This window comes from Nansenia antarctica (assembly GCF_963989245.1).
Source record: "Nansenia antarctica genome assembly, chromosome: 2".
Lineage (NCBI taxonomy): Eukaryota > Metazoa > Chordata > Actinopteri > Argentiniformes > Microstomatidae > Nansenia > Nansenia antarctica.
In genome coordinates, this window is record NC_137675.1 from 1,799,539 (window position 1) to 1,820,226 (window position 20,688).

Sequence of the window (20,688 nt, forward strand, 5' to 3'; positions counted from 1 at the left end):
GAGACTAGTGAACCTGTATCTAGAGAGACTAGTGAACCTGTATCTAGAGAGGCTAGTGAACCTGACACAACCCTGACACAGCTACACAACCCTGACACAGCTACACAACCCTGACACAGCTACACAACCCTCACACAGCTACACAACCCTCACACAGCTACACAACCCTGACACAACTACACAACCCTCAGTGTGCTTTAGACGTGGAGAGTTGGAGAGCTGAATCTACACAACAGCTAATCACAATGCTGACACAGACAGTTGACAGTGAAAGGGATCCCAGCCAGCATGGCAGACTCCAGCAGAGAAGACAACACTGCTGACTGCTGCTAACCAGCTAGCTGCTAGCCTGGCTAGTTGAAGGGTTGGAGGGAAGCAGCGGCTAGCTAAGGCTAGGCTAGGTGGAGGCTACCTGCTGTGGGCCTGCTGTGTGTAGCAGGCTAGCTGGAGGCTATCCTAGCATCACTCAGACCAGGCTACTGGGTTAGCCGCCGTGGGCTAGCCGTGGTTACCTGGTGCTCCTTGACTACTTCGCTCAGACAAGGGTATCGCTCCGAAATCCATCGGTAAAATTTGGGCACTCCCATCTTCTTCGCCACAAAATTCCTCCTCCTCCTTTTGGATGAAATCGATCGAATCTACAGGGTGTGTGTGTGTGTGTGTGGAGAGATCGAATGTACAGGGTGTGTGTGGAGAGATCGAATCTATGTGTGAATGTGAGCGAATCTGTGTGGAGAGATGTGGATGGCAGGGACGTGCGGAGTCGCCTCTGCTGGCTGTGTTTCTGTTAGCTGTGAAGCTAGCTGCTGGGATTCCTGTCCGCCCGCTTAAACACTCCGGGCGGAACCTTGTGACGTCGTCTGGGTAGGAACGACAAGGCTCTGAGACGCAACAGTGGGCCTTTCTCTTCAACAATGCGACTGTTCCGACACACAATGCCTTTAGGACGAATGTCATAGTATTGAAATTGCGAAATAATTGATATGAATATATATAATATATAGATAGATGGTTCCTATCAACACAGATGAGCCATCAAAGTCACTAAAGGGAAAATACAGGCTTATTTATTTATTTTGTGTGTGTGTGTGTGTGTGTGTGTGTGCGTGTGTGCGTGTGTGCGTGTGTGCGTGTGTGTGTGTGTGTGTGTGTGTGTGTGTGTGTGTGTGTGTGTGTGTGTGCGTGTAGTTTTCGTTTTGTTTTCTTTGAAAAGGGGGTCTGACCGTTACAGTTTCGTTTCTCCCTGGCGGAAAGGAAGGAATTGTCAGCCAAATTGATTGATCGTTTCTAATGATGTATGTATTTATGTATCTACTGGTTTATCAACTGGTTTATATGAATAAGTGCAGAGCATTACAGAGCATGGCAGTTCCCCACATTAGACTAACTGAACCTATACTGCCCCCTACGGTACCCTCCTAACCCTGCAGGTAACCTCTACTGAATGAATGAATGAATGGATGAATGAATGAATGAATGGTCTTTATTGTCATTGATATAGTACAGGTACCAAACAACGAAATTTGGGAGGGGGGGCTCCCCTGGTGCTAGGGAAAAAAAACTAAAACAAGAAGGGAAAAGAGCTGGTTTACATAAAATAAAGGCTATGTACACTCTCCACTATACTATACTATACAAATAAAACACTGTGCTGTACTCTATGCTATGCTATACCTATTCTAACATTTCCTATTCTCTGAACCTTATGTACCCTAGGGTTGTCATATTGCACATAGTGTTATTGCACATTCATTTAAAGTGTCGCAGTTTGCAGGTTTGAAATGTACACAGTTGTGTTTCAGTATAACACTTGATTTCAATCTAGTAGCTGCCATCAATTTGTCTAGATTGTCCAGGGCCTAGAACCTAGGTCTTTGCTGTGTTCAGGGCCTGAATGGCCCTGGGGTAGAAGCTGAGCTTCAGTCTGTTTGTCCTTGCGAACATGGTCCTGAACCGCCTGTTCGAGGGCAGCCGAGCAAAGTGTTCGTACCCAGGGTGGGATGGGTCTCTGGAGATCTTGGAGGCCTTCCTGAGGCAGCGTGTGTTGTACAGCTCTTCCAGAGAGCTAGTTATATGTTATATAATATGATAGTTATATGACCAGTTCTACTAGTTCTACTATATACTAGTTATATAGTAAAATTAGCCAAGCATTACAGTAAAACATTCATGAAGAACATATACATACTGTAAAAGGATATTTTCCAACAACATACATAGCCTACTGTATTTTCTGTAGATTTACATACTGTTCATATGAAACACACAAATCTATGAATGCCCAATACTCTACAGTGATATATTCTGAGAACAGATACTGTAAGGTTTCTAAAAATGTGCTTTGGCAGTTGTGAAAAAAAAGAACATTCTCACACACTGAACATTGTGTTTTCAGTTGTTTTGTTGTAGTCTGTAATGACGCTTATAGTGTTTACATTTTTGCAGGCTTTGAGCAGCTGTTTTGGTGTGAAAGTTTGAGTTTTGAAGAGAGAAGGTGTGGTTTTGCTTATGTAGCTTTAGAAAAGTGTGTTGTGTTTAGAGTTTTGGGAAAATGGAGGTAAGTTTTGTGAAATGTGTTTTAGCAATTGAGAAAAACTGTATTATAATATATTATATAATCTACCTATATCCATATCTACCACCTAGCCTTTATGTCTGAGGTATATTTACCTGTTATAATATTATAATATATTATATAATCTACCCTTATCCATATCTACCATCTAGCCTTTATGTTTGAGGTATATTTACCCGTTATATTATTATAATATATTGTATAATCTACCCTTATCCATATCTACCATCTAGCCTTTATGTCTGAGGTATATTTTACCTGTTATATTATTATAATATATTATATAATCTACCCTTATCCATATCTACCATCTAGCCTTTATGTTTGAGGTATATTTACCCGTTATATTATTATAATATATTATATAATCTACCTATATCCATATCTACCATCTAGCCTTTATGTCTGAGGTATATTTACCTGTTATATTATTATAATATATTATATAATCTACCCTTATCCATATCTACCATCTAGCCTTTATGTTTGAGGTATATTTACCTGTTATATTATTATAATATATTATACAATCTACCTATATCCATATCTGATTCCTGCATACACCACAATGGGGAAAAGTGCTCCCACCACCACTAAGACTGTCAGAACCTGGCCAGAAGGGTCCGCTCCACTGCAGATCTGCCTAAATGACACCCTATGGCAGGAATATGAGCATGAAGACCTGGAACAGTACACGTCGTCGGTTCTGAACCACATAGTGAACTGCACCAACTCAGTCACCGTGGACAAACGGGTCCGGGTCTACCCCAACACGAAGCCATGGATGACTGGGAAGGTCCAAAAACTGTTAAATGAGAGGGACAACGCCTTCTTCGCAGGGAAGCGCACACCGCTGTACAGCTCCACCAGGGCCAACCTAAAGCGCGGCATCAAAGCGGCCAAGGCAGAGCACAGAGAGAAGATTGAGGAATGCCTCCTGAGCAACGACTCCAGGCGGATGTGGCAGGGGGTTCAGCAGATGACAAACTTCAGAGCCAACAGGCTCACAGCCGCAGAGGACGACCCCCTGCTGGCGGGAAAGCTGAACACCTTCTACGCCCGGTTCGACGAGGGGCGAACGGAGGTAACCACAACACAGACACCACTCTCTCCAGCTCTCAGCAGCCTCACCCTCACAGAGCACGAGGTGAGACGCGTACTGAAGGCGGTGGACCCCAGGAAAGCCTCGGGGCCGGATGGCGTCCTGGGACGGGTGCTGAGAGACTGCGCCGACCAGCTGGCCGGGGTCTTCACCAACATCTTTAACCAGTCCCTGTCCCAGGCCACCGTCCCACCCTGCCTGAAAACCTCAACTATCATCCCAGTCCCGAAGAAAAGCACGGTGAGCTGCCTAAACGACTACCGCCCGGTGGCACTCACACCAATCATCATGAAGTGCTTCGAGAAACTAGTCCGGGCCCACATACTCACACGCCTCCCGCCCAACCAGGATCCATACCAGTTCGCCTACAGAGCCCACAGGTCCACAGAGGACGCCATAGCGACGACTCTCCACGCCACTCTATCCCACCTGGAGAGGGGAAACAGCTACGCGAGACTGCTCTTCGTGGACTTCAGCTCCGCCTTTAACACCATCCTTCCAGACAGGCTAGTGACCAAACTACTAGACCTGGGTCTATCACACTCTATATGTGCGTGGATCAAGGACTTCCTGACCAACCACCCCCAGAGGGTGCGGGTGGGCCCCCACACCTCCACAGCCCTCAGCCTCAGCACTGGGTCACCCCAGGGCTGCGTGCTAAGCCCCATCCTCTACAACCTCTACACCCACGACTTCACCCCCATCCACCCCAGCAACTACATCGTAAAGTTTGCAGACGACACCACCGTGGTGGGATGTATCTCGGGGGGGGACGAGGCGGCGTACAGGGATGAGGTAGAGCAATTGAGCAAGCTGTGCAAGGTAAACAACCTGCTGCTAAACAAGTCAAAGACCCAGGAACTCATCGTAGACTACAGGAGGAAAAAGTCTGAGATCCTGCCCCTGCTCATCGACGGAGAGAGCGTAGAGATGGTCTCAAACCTCCGTTTCCTGGGACACATCATACGGGATGACCTGGCCTGGAAGGACAACACTAAAGGCACCATCAAGAGGGCACAACAGCGGCTATACACCCTGAGATGCCTCAAGAAACAACACAGCAAGCAGGAGATGCTGGTGGCCTTCTACCACGGCGCAGTGGAGAGCATCCTCACCTTCGGCATCTCCAACTGGTACCACAGCTGCACGGCAGCGGAGAGAAACGATCTACAGAGAGTCGTGAGAACAGCACAGGGGATCACCGGCGCCACCCTCCCCTCTCTGGAGAAGCTGTACGAAACACGCTGTCTCAGGAGGGCCTCCAAGATCTCCAAGGACCCGACCCACCCTGGGCACGAACACTTTGTCAAGCTGCCCTCGAACAGGAGGTACAGGACCCCGGCCGCTAAGACAAACAGACTGAAGAACTGCTTCTACCACAGGGCCGTCAAGGCCCTGAACACAGAAAAGGCCTAAGTTCTGGGCCCAGGACAAGTCCGGACGGATTGTAATGGCAGCTAGTGCTGAGGCACAAACATGTACATTTTCAAGCCTGCAAACTGTGACACTTTAAAAAAATGTGAAAAAATACTTTCTTGTGCAATATGACAACCCTAGTTGACTATCTGTGCAGTATAGTACAGTGGATTGTGTACATAGCCTCTATTGATGTAAACCAGCTCTTTATCTTCTTGTGATTTTATGCATCTATGCTTTTTCCAAAATGTGTTTCTTTTTCCTTTCTTAAACACCAGGGGAGCCTCCCCTCCTAAATTTCGTTGTTTGGTACCTGTACTGTAACAATGACAAATAAAGTCTATCTATCTATCTATCTATCTATCTACCATCTAGCCTTTATGTCTGAGGTATATTTACCTGTTATATTATTATAATATATTATATAATCTACCCTTATCCATATCTACCATCTAGCCTTTATGTTTGAGGTATATTTACCCTTTATATTATTATAATATATGATATAATCTACCTATATCCATATCTACCATCTAGCCTTTATGTCTGAGGTATATTTTCGTATATTTTGGTATCTGTTACTGCTAAAAATGAAGAAGAGTTCTTGAGCAAATTTAAGATAGATAGATATAGATAGATAGATAGATAGATAGATAGATAGATAGATAGATAGACTTTATTTGTCATTGTTACAGTACAGGTACCAAACAACGAAATTTAGGAGGGGAGGCTCCCCTGGTGTTTAAGAAAGGAAAAAGAAACACATTTTGGAAAAAGCATAGATGCATAAAAATCACAAGAAGATAAAGAGCTGGTTTACATCAATAGAGGCTATGTACACAATCCACTGTACTATACTGCACAGATAGTCAACTAGGGTTGTCATATTGCACAAGAAAGTATTTTTTCACATTTTTTAAAGTGTCACAGTTTGCAGGCTTGAAAATGTACATGTTTGTGCCTCAGCACTAGCTGCCATTACAATCCGTCCGGACTTGTCCTGGGCCCAGAACTTAGGCCTTTTCTGTGTTCAGGGCCTTGACGGCCCTGTGGTAGAAGCAGGACTTGTTTATTCAAAAAAGCAGGTTACACAGCATGGCCCCTCAATGGAGCTGATCATCCGAATCGGTCACAGGATATGAAGTCAAAGATATGGATATGAAGAAAAAGAGAAAGAGCCCATCTGTGTACAGGATTTTATACCCCCCCCTGTCACTGTCGCTGAGCCAATCAAAACAGAGTCCACGTCATTTTAATTTGGTCAGATACAAAGTTTGCCAGTGAGATCATAGTAGGTGAGGTCATTTTCTGTCCTGTAAATAGGATGTTATTCCATCCTAAGGATCCTTTGCTGTGTATTATCTGCCATACCTGAAGGCAGATAATGTACTCTGCATTGGTTTAATGCAATTCACCCTATGGTCTAATACAATTCTAATGCAATTTATGCTATGGGCGTCTTGCTGGCTCGGGCCCTAATGCAATTATATCTTCCCATGATGATATTACAGCCTCTGCACATGCTGGTCAAAAGGCCATTGTGTGTATTAGAGGGCCATTGCTATGGTTACAGAGCATGAAAATACACGACACAGCCCCCCTCGGAACACCCAGAGTGTGTTCCGAAACTAAACGACAGACAGAAAAACTACATCAACCCATCAACTACATCAACAACATCAACACATCAACACATCAACACATCAACACATCAACACATCTCGGTAGAACCTCCACACAGACCAACCCAGGACCAGTACTATGAACCAAAGATAACACATACAAAAAATAGAAAACAACCAATAATAAAAAGAATCTTGTAAATAACAATCACAATTAAACCACACTCAGTTCATCATGCATAATACAAAAACTGAGATACAGAAATTTCCAACGACCGATGTTTCCCTCGTCCTCAAAGCGGCAGGGTCAGAGGTTGCTAGCACATGGCCCCAGTTGGAGAACAGCCTTTACCGCTGTCTCAGATTGATAACACTTTCATAGTCAGGAGCTTCCATTGTCGCGTAACCATTACATCACTTCACAACCGACATCAATCACATGATATAGAAAGAAACAAACAGGAACCGAAGCAAACAATCACAAAACATCACTTAATAAACAAATCATCAAAAGAGGAAACAAAATCAGAAAGCAAAACAGAATCCAGCTTTTGCTCATCAGCTATGTCGGCCATCATTAAAGCATTAACCGGAACATCAGAAATACACTTTCCAAAACATTTGATTAAAATACCAAGTAACATAATACAGATGATAATGACAACAAGAATAATAGCGACGGACCTGATCATATTACCAATACCTGAAAAAGCAGAATCAAAGAAATCCAATGTATTCCAACCGTGTTCTTTACGTAAATCCTCTATACCCTTCTTGTTAGATTCATGGAAATCATACAGAGCGTTACCAGAATCCGAAATATAACTGCAGCATTCACCGCCTATCAAAGCACAAGTACCACCCTGACTGGCCAAAATAATGTCCAAAGCCATTCTATTTTGGAGAGCTACATTCTTAGTTTCAGTCAATTCAGTAGCCAGGGCAGATACTACAGCATCCGAAGCATTAATGTGTTTTTCAAGAACGGATGATAGGGCACTTAATTCAGTCTGAGAGTTGTAGACACCATAACTTGGGAATATTAGGCCAAAAAACTTCTGAGCGGTAGATAACGCCCTACGACTACGATGGGTTGCTTGTTTGTGAAGTACAGACATCTCCTCCCGAGTAACTTTCCTAATCAAAGGTATCAGATGAGCTAAATAACAAAGACCCTCACTCAAAGCAGGAAGCTTAGAGAATGCATTATTATCACACACAAGAAACACACCCTCCGGGAGTTGAAGCTCCGTACCAGGATACAAGAAAATGACACCACCTATACAAGACGCGGCCCCTAGCTGACGAATCGCGCTGCCCTTGAGCCGAGATTGTATGTCAATACAGGTTGTAATATTTACGAGAGGCATGACCTTAAGCTGCGTGGTGCCTTTCTGCCGTCTGGTAGTATTGGTATCATGTAATTTCATTTGAGGCACCATAGCACAATCAACAACTTTACATTTCAATCCAGAAATAACAACTGAACCTCTCCACCGTGTAGAAGTCACACTCCCAGAACATGACAGATGAGGACTCAATGCAGTACCATTCAATTGAACGAACATAGCTTGGATAATATATATCTTCTTCGGACCTGTTGGTTGTGACAAATGTGTAAGCCTATCAATAATAACCTTCCCCACACCGCTAGGCCTATGGTGTTTGTTAACTGCTGCTGTCAGACGTTCCAACACACCAATATCCACACCTGCATACGAAGAATTTAAAGGAACCAGAATCGTGCTGGGCTGACAAGAAGAGCTCTGGTTCTTGCCCTGTAAAACAAATTGGGCTAAACCCTGCCAATTATAATGAAACCATTCTGCTTTAGTTAACGGTATGGGGAAAAACATAGGAGCAGATGTACTTACAGGGACCTGTTGACAAATCCAGCAATCAGAATAATTCATTTTTGAAGCAAAATCTTTCATGATACTAGTGGCAGAATTAGGGTGGGACCGTGTCCCCAGGTGATTAGAATCATATAACAAATAATCGTCAGTAGCGACTACAATCGCCTTCGTAGAAGCCTTCACAGCAACATTTTCAACCTTTCCTGGTAACTCAACGTGAACATATTCATGCACACATTTCTCACAGTCCAACGAATAGTAGTGTGGAAAGTCAGGAGTGTTCCTACAAACTTTGTCCTTGAAATTGTTGGATTTACTAGACACCTGTTCACCGATATTACGTCTAGCACACCAATACGAGTTCAACACCTTGTCAACATTAGTTAATGTCACACGAGTTTCTTGCGTGTTGCTTGAGTGTTGATTAAGTGTAACATATTTAGCATCCAGTAAATACCACTCGTCCGCTTCGGCGGTATAGATCAAACAATCATCAACAGTACAATGTGAATGTGGGCAAACAAAAGCTCTACCTGCTGTGATCATTCTTCTCTGACGTCCAGGCATAACAGTGTGTGAGTGAAGTGTAACATTGTCCAAAGAAGTCAATGGGGTAGGAACACTAAGGGGTATATTAGTCTCTGAAACGGCATGGCTTGAGTTTCCTCCTAATTGGCCTCGGTGTATCACGGGATCTGTCTGGTTGGGGTGTATCACTGACAGGTCTGTGTCTCTCAATGGTACCTTGGTCCGGGCAGCCGCCCGGGTTGCTGACATCTCCGTCTGGAGCATTGTCAGGGTCGGAAGGGGAGACAACAGGGGCAACACCAGGCTTGGTAGAACCCCCAAGAGGGGTGTCGCAGTCACTGGATCCTTCGCGATCTCCATTGGCCCACTCATCTCTGGGCTGGACAGGGTCTGGGACGAGGCCCCCAGCATCATCTGCATCACGGCGCAGATACTCACCAACATCTTCGTCAGCCTGGATGTCCAAGCTGTGGACTTCCTCGTCCCCAGGGGTCTCCTCACCATCCTGCTGAGGCTCTCCCTCATCGTCCTCATTGGGTGCCTTGATGCAGTGATGAACGTGATACCAGGTGGGGGACCCCTTGATTTGGATGGCAGTCCCAGTGCACCGAACGACCTCGTATGGTCCTTCCCGTCGAGCCTCATGCCACTTCCGTCTGTAGACCTTCACGTATACTTTGTCACCCGGCTGCAACGCGTCCTTCCTCTCCTGTGCGTTCACCTCCTCTTCACGTTCCTGTTTGTGGAGCACATAAGAAGAGATACTCTTTTGCCGGTTAGTCATGTACTGTACATAGGCTTTCATGTCACTCTCCAAGAGAGCCAAACTTGGCCCTTTCCCACTGGTTCGTGCACAGGGAGCTGTCATTATTCTCCCCATAGCCAGTTCATGGGGAGTCAAGTGCAGCCCTCGAATCTCACTGGAACGACAGGCCATCAATGCAAGAGGGAGTCCTTCCACCCAATTAAGACCTGTATGCTGACAGACCTTAGAAAGACGGTTCTTAAGGACCCCGTTCATCCTCTCTACCATCCCCTGGCTTTGAGGTGAGTAAATACACCCAAATCTCTGCTTGATTCCCAACTTTTGTAGTATAAGCTTTACCGTCTTATCCACAAATTCCTTACCATTGTCTGACGCTATCCTATCTGGAATTCCAAACCTAGGTATGAATTCCCTGCATAGGAACTTTGCTACAGACTGAGCATCCTTTTTTCGAGTGGGGCATGCTTCTACCCATCTGCTGAACCTGTCCACTACAACTAACATGTACCTGTATCCTGCAACAGGACGAATCATGTCCACATAGTCAATCACCAAATGTTTCATTGGCCCGTTTGGGGTAGGGATATGCCCAGTTCCCACTGGTATTCCAGGTCTGATATTGTTTTTCAAACAGACCACACATTGACCAAGGATATGGTCTATTTGTTCCAATAAATATGGAGCCCAAAAACCATATTCCTTGGTGATCTTGCGTCTTACCTCCCCCCTGGCCACATGTGCTAATCCATGGGCTTCCTGTATCAGCATGCCTAATAAATCTGGGGGTGCCACAACCAGTCCCTCATGATTTCTCCATAGACCTGTGTCATCCTGACTAGCCCCCCTTGTTAACCATAGGTTTTTGTCTAGCGCATTTGCCCCACTCTGTAACATCAACAAATCCTCAAGCGTGACCATGCCCTGTAACTGTGCTTCATGTGTGACCAGCAGAACTTTACCTGCTTTGTCTGCTCCTGTAATGGCTTTGGCTGCATCATCTGCAGCCCTGTTACCTTGTGTGACATGTGATGAGTCAGATCTGTGTGCGGCACACTTCACTATGGCTAATTCCCTTGGTTTCATCATGGCTTGTAACAGCTTCATGATTTGAGCGTGGTGCTGAATAGGCGAACCATCAGTTTTCTTAAAACCCCGTCCCTTCCATACAGCTCCATGTAGATGACACACATTATGGGCGTAGGCAGAGTCGGTGTACACTGTCACTCTTCGTCCGGTTCCCAAGTTGCATGCTTCTGTGAGGGCAATCAACTCAGCCAACTGAGCTGAACAAGGCTGAGGAACAGCCTCGGCTTGTTCCACAATGAACCCTGAATTTTGGGATCGGACTATGGCATACCCAGCACGTAAACTTTCTCCTACCCGGTAACAAGATCCATCAGTCCAATACTCAACGTCAGCTTCCTTTAAAGGCAAAGCTAGTAGATCTGCTCTAAGCTTAGAGTACCTCATAGCTTCCTTCACACAATCGTGTGGTTCCCCATCTTCTGGGGTTGGCAAGGTCTCTGCTGGGTTAAGTGTGTTACATCTTAGTAATGTTACATCTTCCCTTTCCAACATCCTGTAATAATTCCTAATCCTAGGCATCGTCAAAGTATACTTGCCTTGATTCAAAAGATTCCTTAGACTGTGGTGGCAGAGAATGGTAATTGGGTACCCCATTGTTAAGGTTGTTGCCTTCTCGTACATAAGATATGCCCCGGCCATTGCTCTGTAGCATGGCGCGAAACCCATTTCTACCTCTGAATATGCGACAGAGTAATAGGCTATGGGCTGTGGACTAGGTCCAATGCCTGTTGGTTGCGTAAGAACAGCGCAGGCATACTTCCCTTTGGCTGAAGAAGAAACATACAATCCAAATTCTTTGGAATAATCTGGAAGCGCTAAAGCTGGCGCTTCTTGCAATTTGTGTTTAATTGTCTCAAACGCCAAATCAGCTTCCCTTGTCCAAGTAATGCAACATTGGAGTTTATCACTACCTGTTTCCTTAATCATCCCCCTCAATGGAGCGACCAGTCTAGTGTAATCCTCCACCCATGCTGAACTATACCCAGTAATGCCCAAAAACATCATCATTTCCCTAACCGTTCGTGGTTTTGGAGCCTTCTGAATAGCTTCCAAGTGTTCATTAGTGACACTGCGATGTCCCTGTGTAATAGATTGTCCTAAGTAAGTTACCTTTTCCTGGCAATACTGTAGCTTCTTTTTAGACACCTTGTGTCCCTTCTCCGCCAAAACCTTTAACAGTTTAACGGAATCCCTGTGACATGTTTCTTCATCTGGGGCACAAAGGAGTATGTCATCCATGTACTGAATGGCAGTACTACTTATCGTCTGCCCTAACCCGTCTAAGTCCTCCTTCAAGACCTGATTAAAAACATGAGGACTGTGTTTGTACCCTTGTGGCATTCTGGTATATTGATAATGTTGACCTTTGTAGGTAAACCCAAATAACCCTTGACTTTCTACACTAAGAGGTATAGAAAAGAAAGCCCCGCATAAATCAATCACTGTAAATACTTTGGCTGTAGATGGAATCTGAGTCAACAGCACATGAGGATCAGGAACTTCAGCTGGATAGCTGACAACTACCTCATTCACAGCCCGTAGGTCATGTACCAGACGATATGAACCATCAGGTTTCGTTACTGGCAGAAGAGGTGTGTTACTTAACGGATATTGAGTTATCTTCAAGACTCCTGCCTCTAACAATCCTTTGATCTGTGGCTCAATTCCATCAATTGCTTCCTGTTTCAATGGGTATTGGTTTTTCCAAGGGGGTTTTGCACCCGGTATGAGTTCAACTCTCAATGGACGAGCTGATTTCACAAATCCAATGTCTGTACTGTTCTTTGCCCACAGGTCTGCTGGCACATTCTGTATCATTTCTTCTCTGAGGTCTTTTTCAGGTTGTACAGGAAGGATTAGCTGGTTCATTAGCTTCACAGTCTGCGGATGTCCTATTCCTTGAGCAGAGATCATCAGTTTTGTGAACTGTCCATCAATGCTCCTCCAGATAGCAGGGTTTTCTTTTGTCGTTACAAATCTGGCTTTTTCTGAGTCTGCCATCATTGCCCCTAAATGCTTCTGTTTATAGTGTTCAGATATCATAAGTGTCACATGAGGGATGCTACCCTCAATCTTATGCTCCTGATCTAGATAAGTGTCACTGTTTATCTTCATAGCCACTCCCTGAGGGCCTAGGATTATACAACTTGTACTAAGCTGTACCTGTTTTGGCTGATGCTTCAGCCACTCATCTGGGTTTGCATCTGCAACTTCTCTAAAATACTGGAGTGAACAATGCAATGGATCAGTAGGCCTTCTGGCCTCTGACATGTGTGCCAGGATATAATTGTCCCACATCCTTGCTGGTTCCATTAGGTCTGGGCTAAGCCCTCCCACCCAATACACCATAGATGCGTTGTTGTCCATCATGACAGACAGCTGTCTGTTCTCTTGTGGCACTGTCACCCGACAGCCGTCAGGTGTGCATTTCACTGTACAGTTCAATTGGCATAGTGCATCTCTCCCTAGTAGCCCTATTGGCGTGTGTTCTGATACAAGTATTGACAGATCTGCTCTCTGTCCTTTGTACTCTAAGCTTACAAGCTCAGTAGTAGGGATCAGCTGTTTAATTCCCTCGAATCCGATTGTCTTCACATATTTCCCAGACATAGGAAGGTGCGTGGCATCTTCAGGCTTCAGACAGGTGTAGGCTGCTCCACTGTCCACCATCAATTCTAATGGACGTTGGTTGACCGACACCCATATGGTAGGTTCATCTTCAGGCCTGTTTGTCACCACCAGCTGGCACCCCCCTCTCGGATCTTCTGGGCACCCCTATAGCCCAGCTGCTGGGCCTCCGTAGGGGTTCACCACTCCTGGAGCCGGTGTAGCAGGGGGCCTATATCTTCCTTTTTGTTTCCCCCCTGCGCCCCCCTGGTTCTTCTTCCAGCAGGTACGGGCTAAGTGTCCATCCTGGCCGCATTGGAAACATGGTCCTAACATCTTCTTCCCGGCTGCGGTCCATCCCTCTTGTGGTGGTCCTTGGCCAGGCTGGTTGTATGGCTGGTACGGAACCACTTGCACCCCTGGTGGCCCCTGTGGGTATGGATACCCCCCTTGTGGCCCCTGTGGGTATGACTGGGGAGGGACAGTTTGCAGTTGCTGTGGCTGAGATGGGACCTGTAGGGCTATGGTCTGCACTCTCTCTCTGGTTTTCTTGCCTTCAGTCAATTGTACTTGAGTTAGTTTTCTGAGTGAGTCTTCGTCTTGTGCCTTCTGTATCTGAATCTTCTTTCTAAATAATTCTACTTGGTGTGCTACGTTGTCTATATAAACAGCCTTGTTCATGTGTCGTAGCCCCACCACTTCTGCTAACTTGTTCTTAACTGGGGTAGGGAGACCTTGTTGAATCTTTTCCCTGATTATGGCTTTTTCTAACGGGTTATCTTCGGCATCCTTCCCTGTCACACTTCTCCATTGAGAGTGCACACGGGCTACAAAACCCCTGGGATTCTCATCTTCTCCCAGTGGCATCACAATGATATTGTCTGGGTGAATGTGAGTAGGGTATGTCTCTCTGATTGCCTTCCACAGCCTGCCTCTGTTTGCTGCGAAGAGCTCTGGGTCATAAACTGATGTACCGATATATTTATGAAGTCCTGCCTTCGTCAATATTTCCTGCATGGTGTCCAATCCTGTAATAAAGGCTAAGAGTCTTTTCAGGTCTCCCATTGCGGCCTGCGTCCCTGTCAGTCTCACGTCCATCTCGGTAGTCCATGGGTGACCCCCATCTTCTAGGACTGGGAGTTTTTCGATCACTTCAGACAGATCTGTATGACCCCAAGGACGATATTCTATCTTGTTATCTCGAATCAGCACCGGGAAGGTCCCCTGAATTTCCTCTTCCTCCGATGCCTTCCCTCTTGGTCTTAGGCCATAATCGCTTACTAGTGGCTTCGTTTTTTCGTCCCGCCTTGGTGTCGCTGTAGACCTTGGGAGGTTCGGCTGGGATGTATGATGTGATGTCACTTGAGCTACCTGTTCTAACAGTTCCTCTATCTGTCGTCTGTGACTTTCCTCCTCTCTTAGGCTTCTCTCTTGGAGTTTTCTTGCCCTCTTTCTTAACTCCTCCTTATCCTTTTTCACCCTTTCTTCCTCCTCTTCCTCCAACATCTTCTTCTTTTGCTTTAAGCTCTCTTTCTTCTTCTCTATCTTCAGAGACTCCTGCTCATCTTCAGAACCACTTTCTTCTTTTCCCTTTTTATAGCGTCTTGTCCTTCCCTGTTTTTCGGCCCTGGCTATTAGTTTTCTGATCTGAGCACTGTAACCTCCCTGTGCATTGCTGTCAGCACCTGAACATTCGCCATCACCTCCACTGCCATCTTCACTGTCATCTGTCTTGTTCTCTGGTTCGAAATCCACGGTCACTTTCGCTCTTCCCCTCTCTAGTACATTATCACCCTCATCTTTGATAGTGAAGGCTCCGTTCGTACTTAGGACGGGGACCTGAGGGTAGATCCGCTGAGAATTGTCCTCCAGTATCTTGGCATAGGGAGGAGGACTGGAGATTGGAGCTGTGTGTGAGAATGGAATGTTCACTTTCTCTTCCATTGCTTTGGCCAATTCATCTCTTTTTTCTGGATCCATGTGAGCTGTTTTCTCATTCCAAGCTAATGCTACTTTCTGCCCCTCTACCTTGAAGAGGTCTAAAATAGCTAACTCTAACCTGCGTTTCTCTGATCTAATCTTTCCTTTTTGATGCGCCTTATGTGCATTGATAAGTATCTCCAATGTTGCAATTAATTGTAAGTCAAAGGTGCCCTCTTCTGGCCATGGTTGTTCAATGTCTGCCCAACGAATATTCCATTTCGTTGACATTTTGCTAATCTCCTTAACAAGAGGATTCATTTTTTCCACTATAGCCACAGGGGATGAATTTGCTAATATTCCCTTATCTGTATTAACAGCCCTCACAATTTTACTGGGTTTGGCTCCCATGTCTGAAATATTTATACTGCTCAATATGCTGAAAGTATGCTATAAGGTGTACTTTTCTTACAACCCACCTTCTGTTGCCGTATCTGCTAAACAGATGCTAGTCCAACTTTTAACTGTGTCAACTGTCTACACAGAACATTACAATTCAGAACAACGGATTGTTTCAGTGGTATTGTGTATTATTGACTTAAATGTAATCTATGTGTGTGTGTTTTAATCTAAATGTTTTTCCCTTATTGTGTATGAATGTGTGTCACTTAATTGCTCAATCAATACTAATTATAGTTCAGGTCAACTTTAATTATTAAACTACAAAGGCTGTTCAACACAATTTATCAAATTACAAAGGCAGGTCACGCTCTAAGTCTTTCTGATCCACAAACCCTTGATTGATCAATCCTCAGATAGAAACTGTTCTGCTATTCTTTAATCAAAAACTGTGAAAAAGAACTTAACTTGAAATAAAAAGATGTAAAACACGAATATTAATTACAACCTGTAAAGAAATCGATTTATTATTTGGAAGGAATAAAATGATTAATTATTAATTACAATCTGTAAAGAAATCGACTTGTTATTTGAAAGGAATGCATAATTAATTAGACTTAGTCATTGACACTTCATTGATGTAAACCTGTGAAAGAAAACGTTATCATTGGACTATTACAATCTGTCCACTAGATAATAAACATTACGTTCCAACATCAAGCAACCGACTTGTCTTATCGTGTTCCGTCCACTAGATGGCGGCAAGTTCCTTCCATAGATCTGATAGGTTCAGATGGAATCTGATTCTGCAAGCAACCGAAAATGTCTTATCGTGTTGCTTCAGACCACCCTGCCGTGATCTTCAAGTCATAACCTATTATTTTCCACAATCCATAAACAACCCAACTGTCAAGCGAAAAGAATGAACGATTAGTTAGAATTATTCATTATATAATCATATACATTGATTTAAAACTTGTGGAATCAATCAATTGTTTTGTGAAAACAGAAAATGAATGATCTGAATAATTAATTCAACCAATAAGCAATTAATTAAATCAACTAAAGTAATGTAATACTGAACAGTCATTCACAACATCAATCTATGCATCAACCTCCTAGATTCCTTCACCAACATTCTTTATTGCGGGGAAAGGTGAAAGGCAAGAAAGCAAAATGGAGGAAAAAAGAATCCGTGCTCAGAGACCCAGTCTCAGCTGGTCTACGCCCCTCTCCGCGCATGCGCCCGCTTTTCACCAGATTTGCGAATGAAACTCAGCAAATATCCCCAAACTACTTTAAAATACCCCAACGATCAACCCACTATCCTTAGATGAGCAATGCAATCGATCAAATTCAGCTTCCCTTGTAGTAGAAAGGATTTTCAGCTCTGTTGTGTGTTTTAGGGCGAAAAGCGCGTGTGTTTGAAATGAGACACGCAGAAAGGGAGGGGAGGGGCTCTACCCCACGGTTTTTCCTTGAAAAACCACGGTCTTTTTCACAACTTTTGTTTTCACAAACAAAGCACATTCACGACTCAACAATTTCAAGATTATCTTTCAATGCAGTTAAACTATTAGTTACCAATTTAATCTCATTCTAATACTTTCCAATGCCCATGCTTTCCACGTTTTCTCCCTCAAGAGGAATCTGAGCGCCTGCGGGCGTACAGCTCGTCTTGACGGCGCTAAAGCAATTAGCTCCGCTCACTGCTCTGCTCTGCTCTGCTCACAATGGTCCTTTTGTCTTATCAAACAGGAATTCTCATTCCTTTTACATACAATAACACAATTATCAGCTTCTCGCTAATCTTCACAATAACCAATATTGCCGACCCATTAACAAAACGTCTTCCGTTAATTTTCTGTCGACAAGTCTACACTTTTCATATAGACACTACTAAAGGTCGTCTTTAGTACCACAGGCACACACACGATATTTTCCTAATACAGTGCAATTTACACATTTATGTACAAATACAGATTTCTAAATCCGGCTCTTTAAATTCAATCCAATTGTAATTATCTTATATTTCTAACAGATACTCAACACAAATCTAAATTCTTTTGTTTATAGCTTAAGACCATTTATTACAAAATTACATCAAAGCTGGAAGTCTGAAGTCTGAAGTCTGGCAGAGAGAGAGACAGAGAGAGGAGGAGGGGGAGCAGAGAGAGGGGGGGAAATGGTACTTACCTCCAGGCGCTGAGAGAAGTGAAGAGATGCAAAAATTGACGGTCACTATAATCACTTATAAGCTATATATATTTACTCGTGGACTAGGCTCGCCATATATTTCGTATATTTTGGTATCTGTTACTGCTAAAAATGAAGAAGAGTTCTTGAGCAAATTTAAGACTTGTTTATTCAAAAAAGCAGGTTACACAGCATGGCCCCTCAATGGAGCTGATCATCCGAATCGGTCACAGGATATGAAGTCAAAGATATGGATATGAAGAAAAAGAGAAAGAGCCCATCTGTGTACAGGATTTTATACCCCCCCCTGTCACTGTCGCTGAGCCAATCAAAACAGAGTCCACGTCATTTTAATTTGGTCAGATACAAAGTTTGCCAGTGAGATCATAGTAGGTGAGGTCATTTTCTGTCCTGTAAATAGGATGTTATTCCATCCTAAGGATCCTTTGCTGTGTATTATCTGCCATACCTGAAGGCAGATAATGTACTCTGCATTGGTTTAATGCAATTCACCCTATGGTCTAATACAATTCTAATGCAATTTATGCTATGGGCGTCTTGCTGGCTCGGGCCCTAATGCAATTATATCTTCCCATGATGATATTACAGCCTCTGCACATGCTGGTCAAAAGGCCATTGTGTGTATTAGAGGGCCATTGCTATGGTTACAGAGCATGAAAATACACGACAATATTTACCCGTTATATTATTATAATATATTATATAATCTACCTATATCCATATCTACCATCTAGCCTTTATGTCTGAGGTATATTTACCCGTTATATTATTATAATATATTATATAATCTACCTATATCCATATCTACAATCTAGCCTTTATGTCTGAGGTATATTTACCTGTTATATTATTATAATATATTATATAATCTACCTATATCCATATCTACCATCTAGCCTTTATGTCTGAGGTATATTTACCTGTTATATTATTATTATAATATATTATATAATCTACCCTTATCCATATCTACCATCTAGCCACCTGGAGAGGGGAAACAGCTACGCGAGACTGCTCTTTGTGGACTTCAGCTCCGCCTTCAACACCATCCTTCCAGACAGGCTAGTGACCAAACTACTAGACCTGGGACTATCACACTCTATATGTGCATGGATCAAGGACTTCCTGACCGACCGCCCCCAGAGGGTGCGGGTGGGCCCCCACACCTCCACAGCCCTCAGACTCAGCACTGGGTCCCCCCAGGGCTGCGTGCTAAGCCCCATCCTCTACAACCTCTACACCTAAGACTTCACCCCCGTCCACCCCAGCAACTCCATCGTAAAGTTTGCAGACGACACCACCGTGGTGGGCTGCATCTCGGGGGGGGACGAGGCGGCGTACAGGGATGAGGTAGAGCAACTGAGCAAGCTGTGCAAGGTTAACAACCTGCTGCTGAACAAGTCAAAGACCCAGGAAATCATCGTGGACTTCAGGAGGAAAAAGTCAGAGATCCAGCCCCTGCTCATCGACGGAGAGAGCGTGGAGAGAGTCTCAACCCTCCGATTCCTGGGGGTGCACATACAGGATGACCTGTCCTGGAAGAACAACACAACAGCCACCATCAAGAAGGCACAACAGCGGCTCTACATCCTGAGAGTCCTCAGGAAGGAACACAGCAAGCAGGAGATACTGGTGACCTTCTACCGCGGCGCAGTGGAGAGCATCCTCACCTACGGCATCTGCAACTGGTTCTCCAGCTGCACAACCGCGGAGAGAAATGCGCTACAGAGAGTCGTGAGAACAGCCCAGAAGATCACCGGCGCCCCCCTCCCCTCTCTGGAAGAGCTGTACAACACACGCTGTCTCAGGAAGGCCTCCAAGATCTCCAGAGACCCAACCCACCCTGGGTACGAACACTTTACCCGGCTGCCCTCGAAAAGGCGGTACAGGACCATGGCCGCAAGGACAAACAGACTGAAGAACAGCTTCTACCCCAGTGCCATCCAGGCCCTGAACACAGCAAAGACCTAGGTTCTGGGCCCTGGACAGTCTGGACGGATTGATGGCAGCTGCTGGACTGAAAAAATCAGGTGTAGTGCTGAGGCACAAATATGTACATTTCAAGCCTGCAAACTGCGACACTTTAAATGAATGTGCAATAACACTATGTGCAATATGACAACCCTAGTCGTCTATCTGTACAGTATAGTATAGTGGATAGTGTACATAGCCTTTATTTATGTAAACCAGCTCCTTCCCCTCTTGTGTTTTTTTTAGTTTTTTTTTCTTTCCTAACACCAGGGGAGCCACCCCTCCTAAATTTCGTTGTTTGGTACCTGTACTATAGCAATGACAATAAAGACCATTCATTCATTCATTCATTCATTCATTCATTTATGTCTGAGGTATATTTACACGTTATATTATTATAATATATTATATAATCTACCTACTGTATATCCATATCTACCATCTAGCCTTTATGTCTGAGGTATATTTACCCGTTATATTATTATTATATATTATATAATCTACCCTTATTCATATCTACCATCTAGCCTTTATGTCTGAGGTATATTTACCCGTTATATTATTATAATATATTATATAATCTACTATATGAGGTTTAATTCAGGCGAACACAAAATCTCCAT

At 44.2% G+C, this 20,688-nt stretch overlaps 1 protein-coding gene across 1 annotated transcript in view; it reads right to left on the reverse strand.

Moving 5' to 3' along the window:
* Positions 1–603, reverse strand: part of xrn1 (5'-3' exoribonuclease 1) — a gene marked incomplete at its 3' end in the record, with an annotated part of 50,174 nt that extends 49,571 nt beyond the window's left edge. The window contains exon 1 of the mRNA XM_080524689.1: positions 513–603. Coding sequence (XP_080380815.1) covers positions 513–587 — 75 coding nt within the window. The 5' untranslated portion in view covers positions 588–603. The remainder of the gene's footprint in view (positions 1–512) is intronic.
* Between the last annotated feature and the right edge of the window lie 20,085 nt (positions 604–20,688).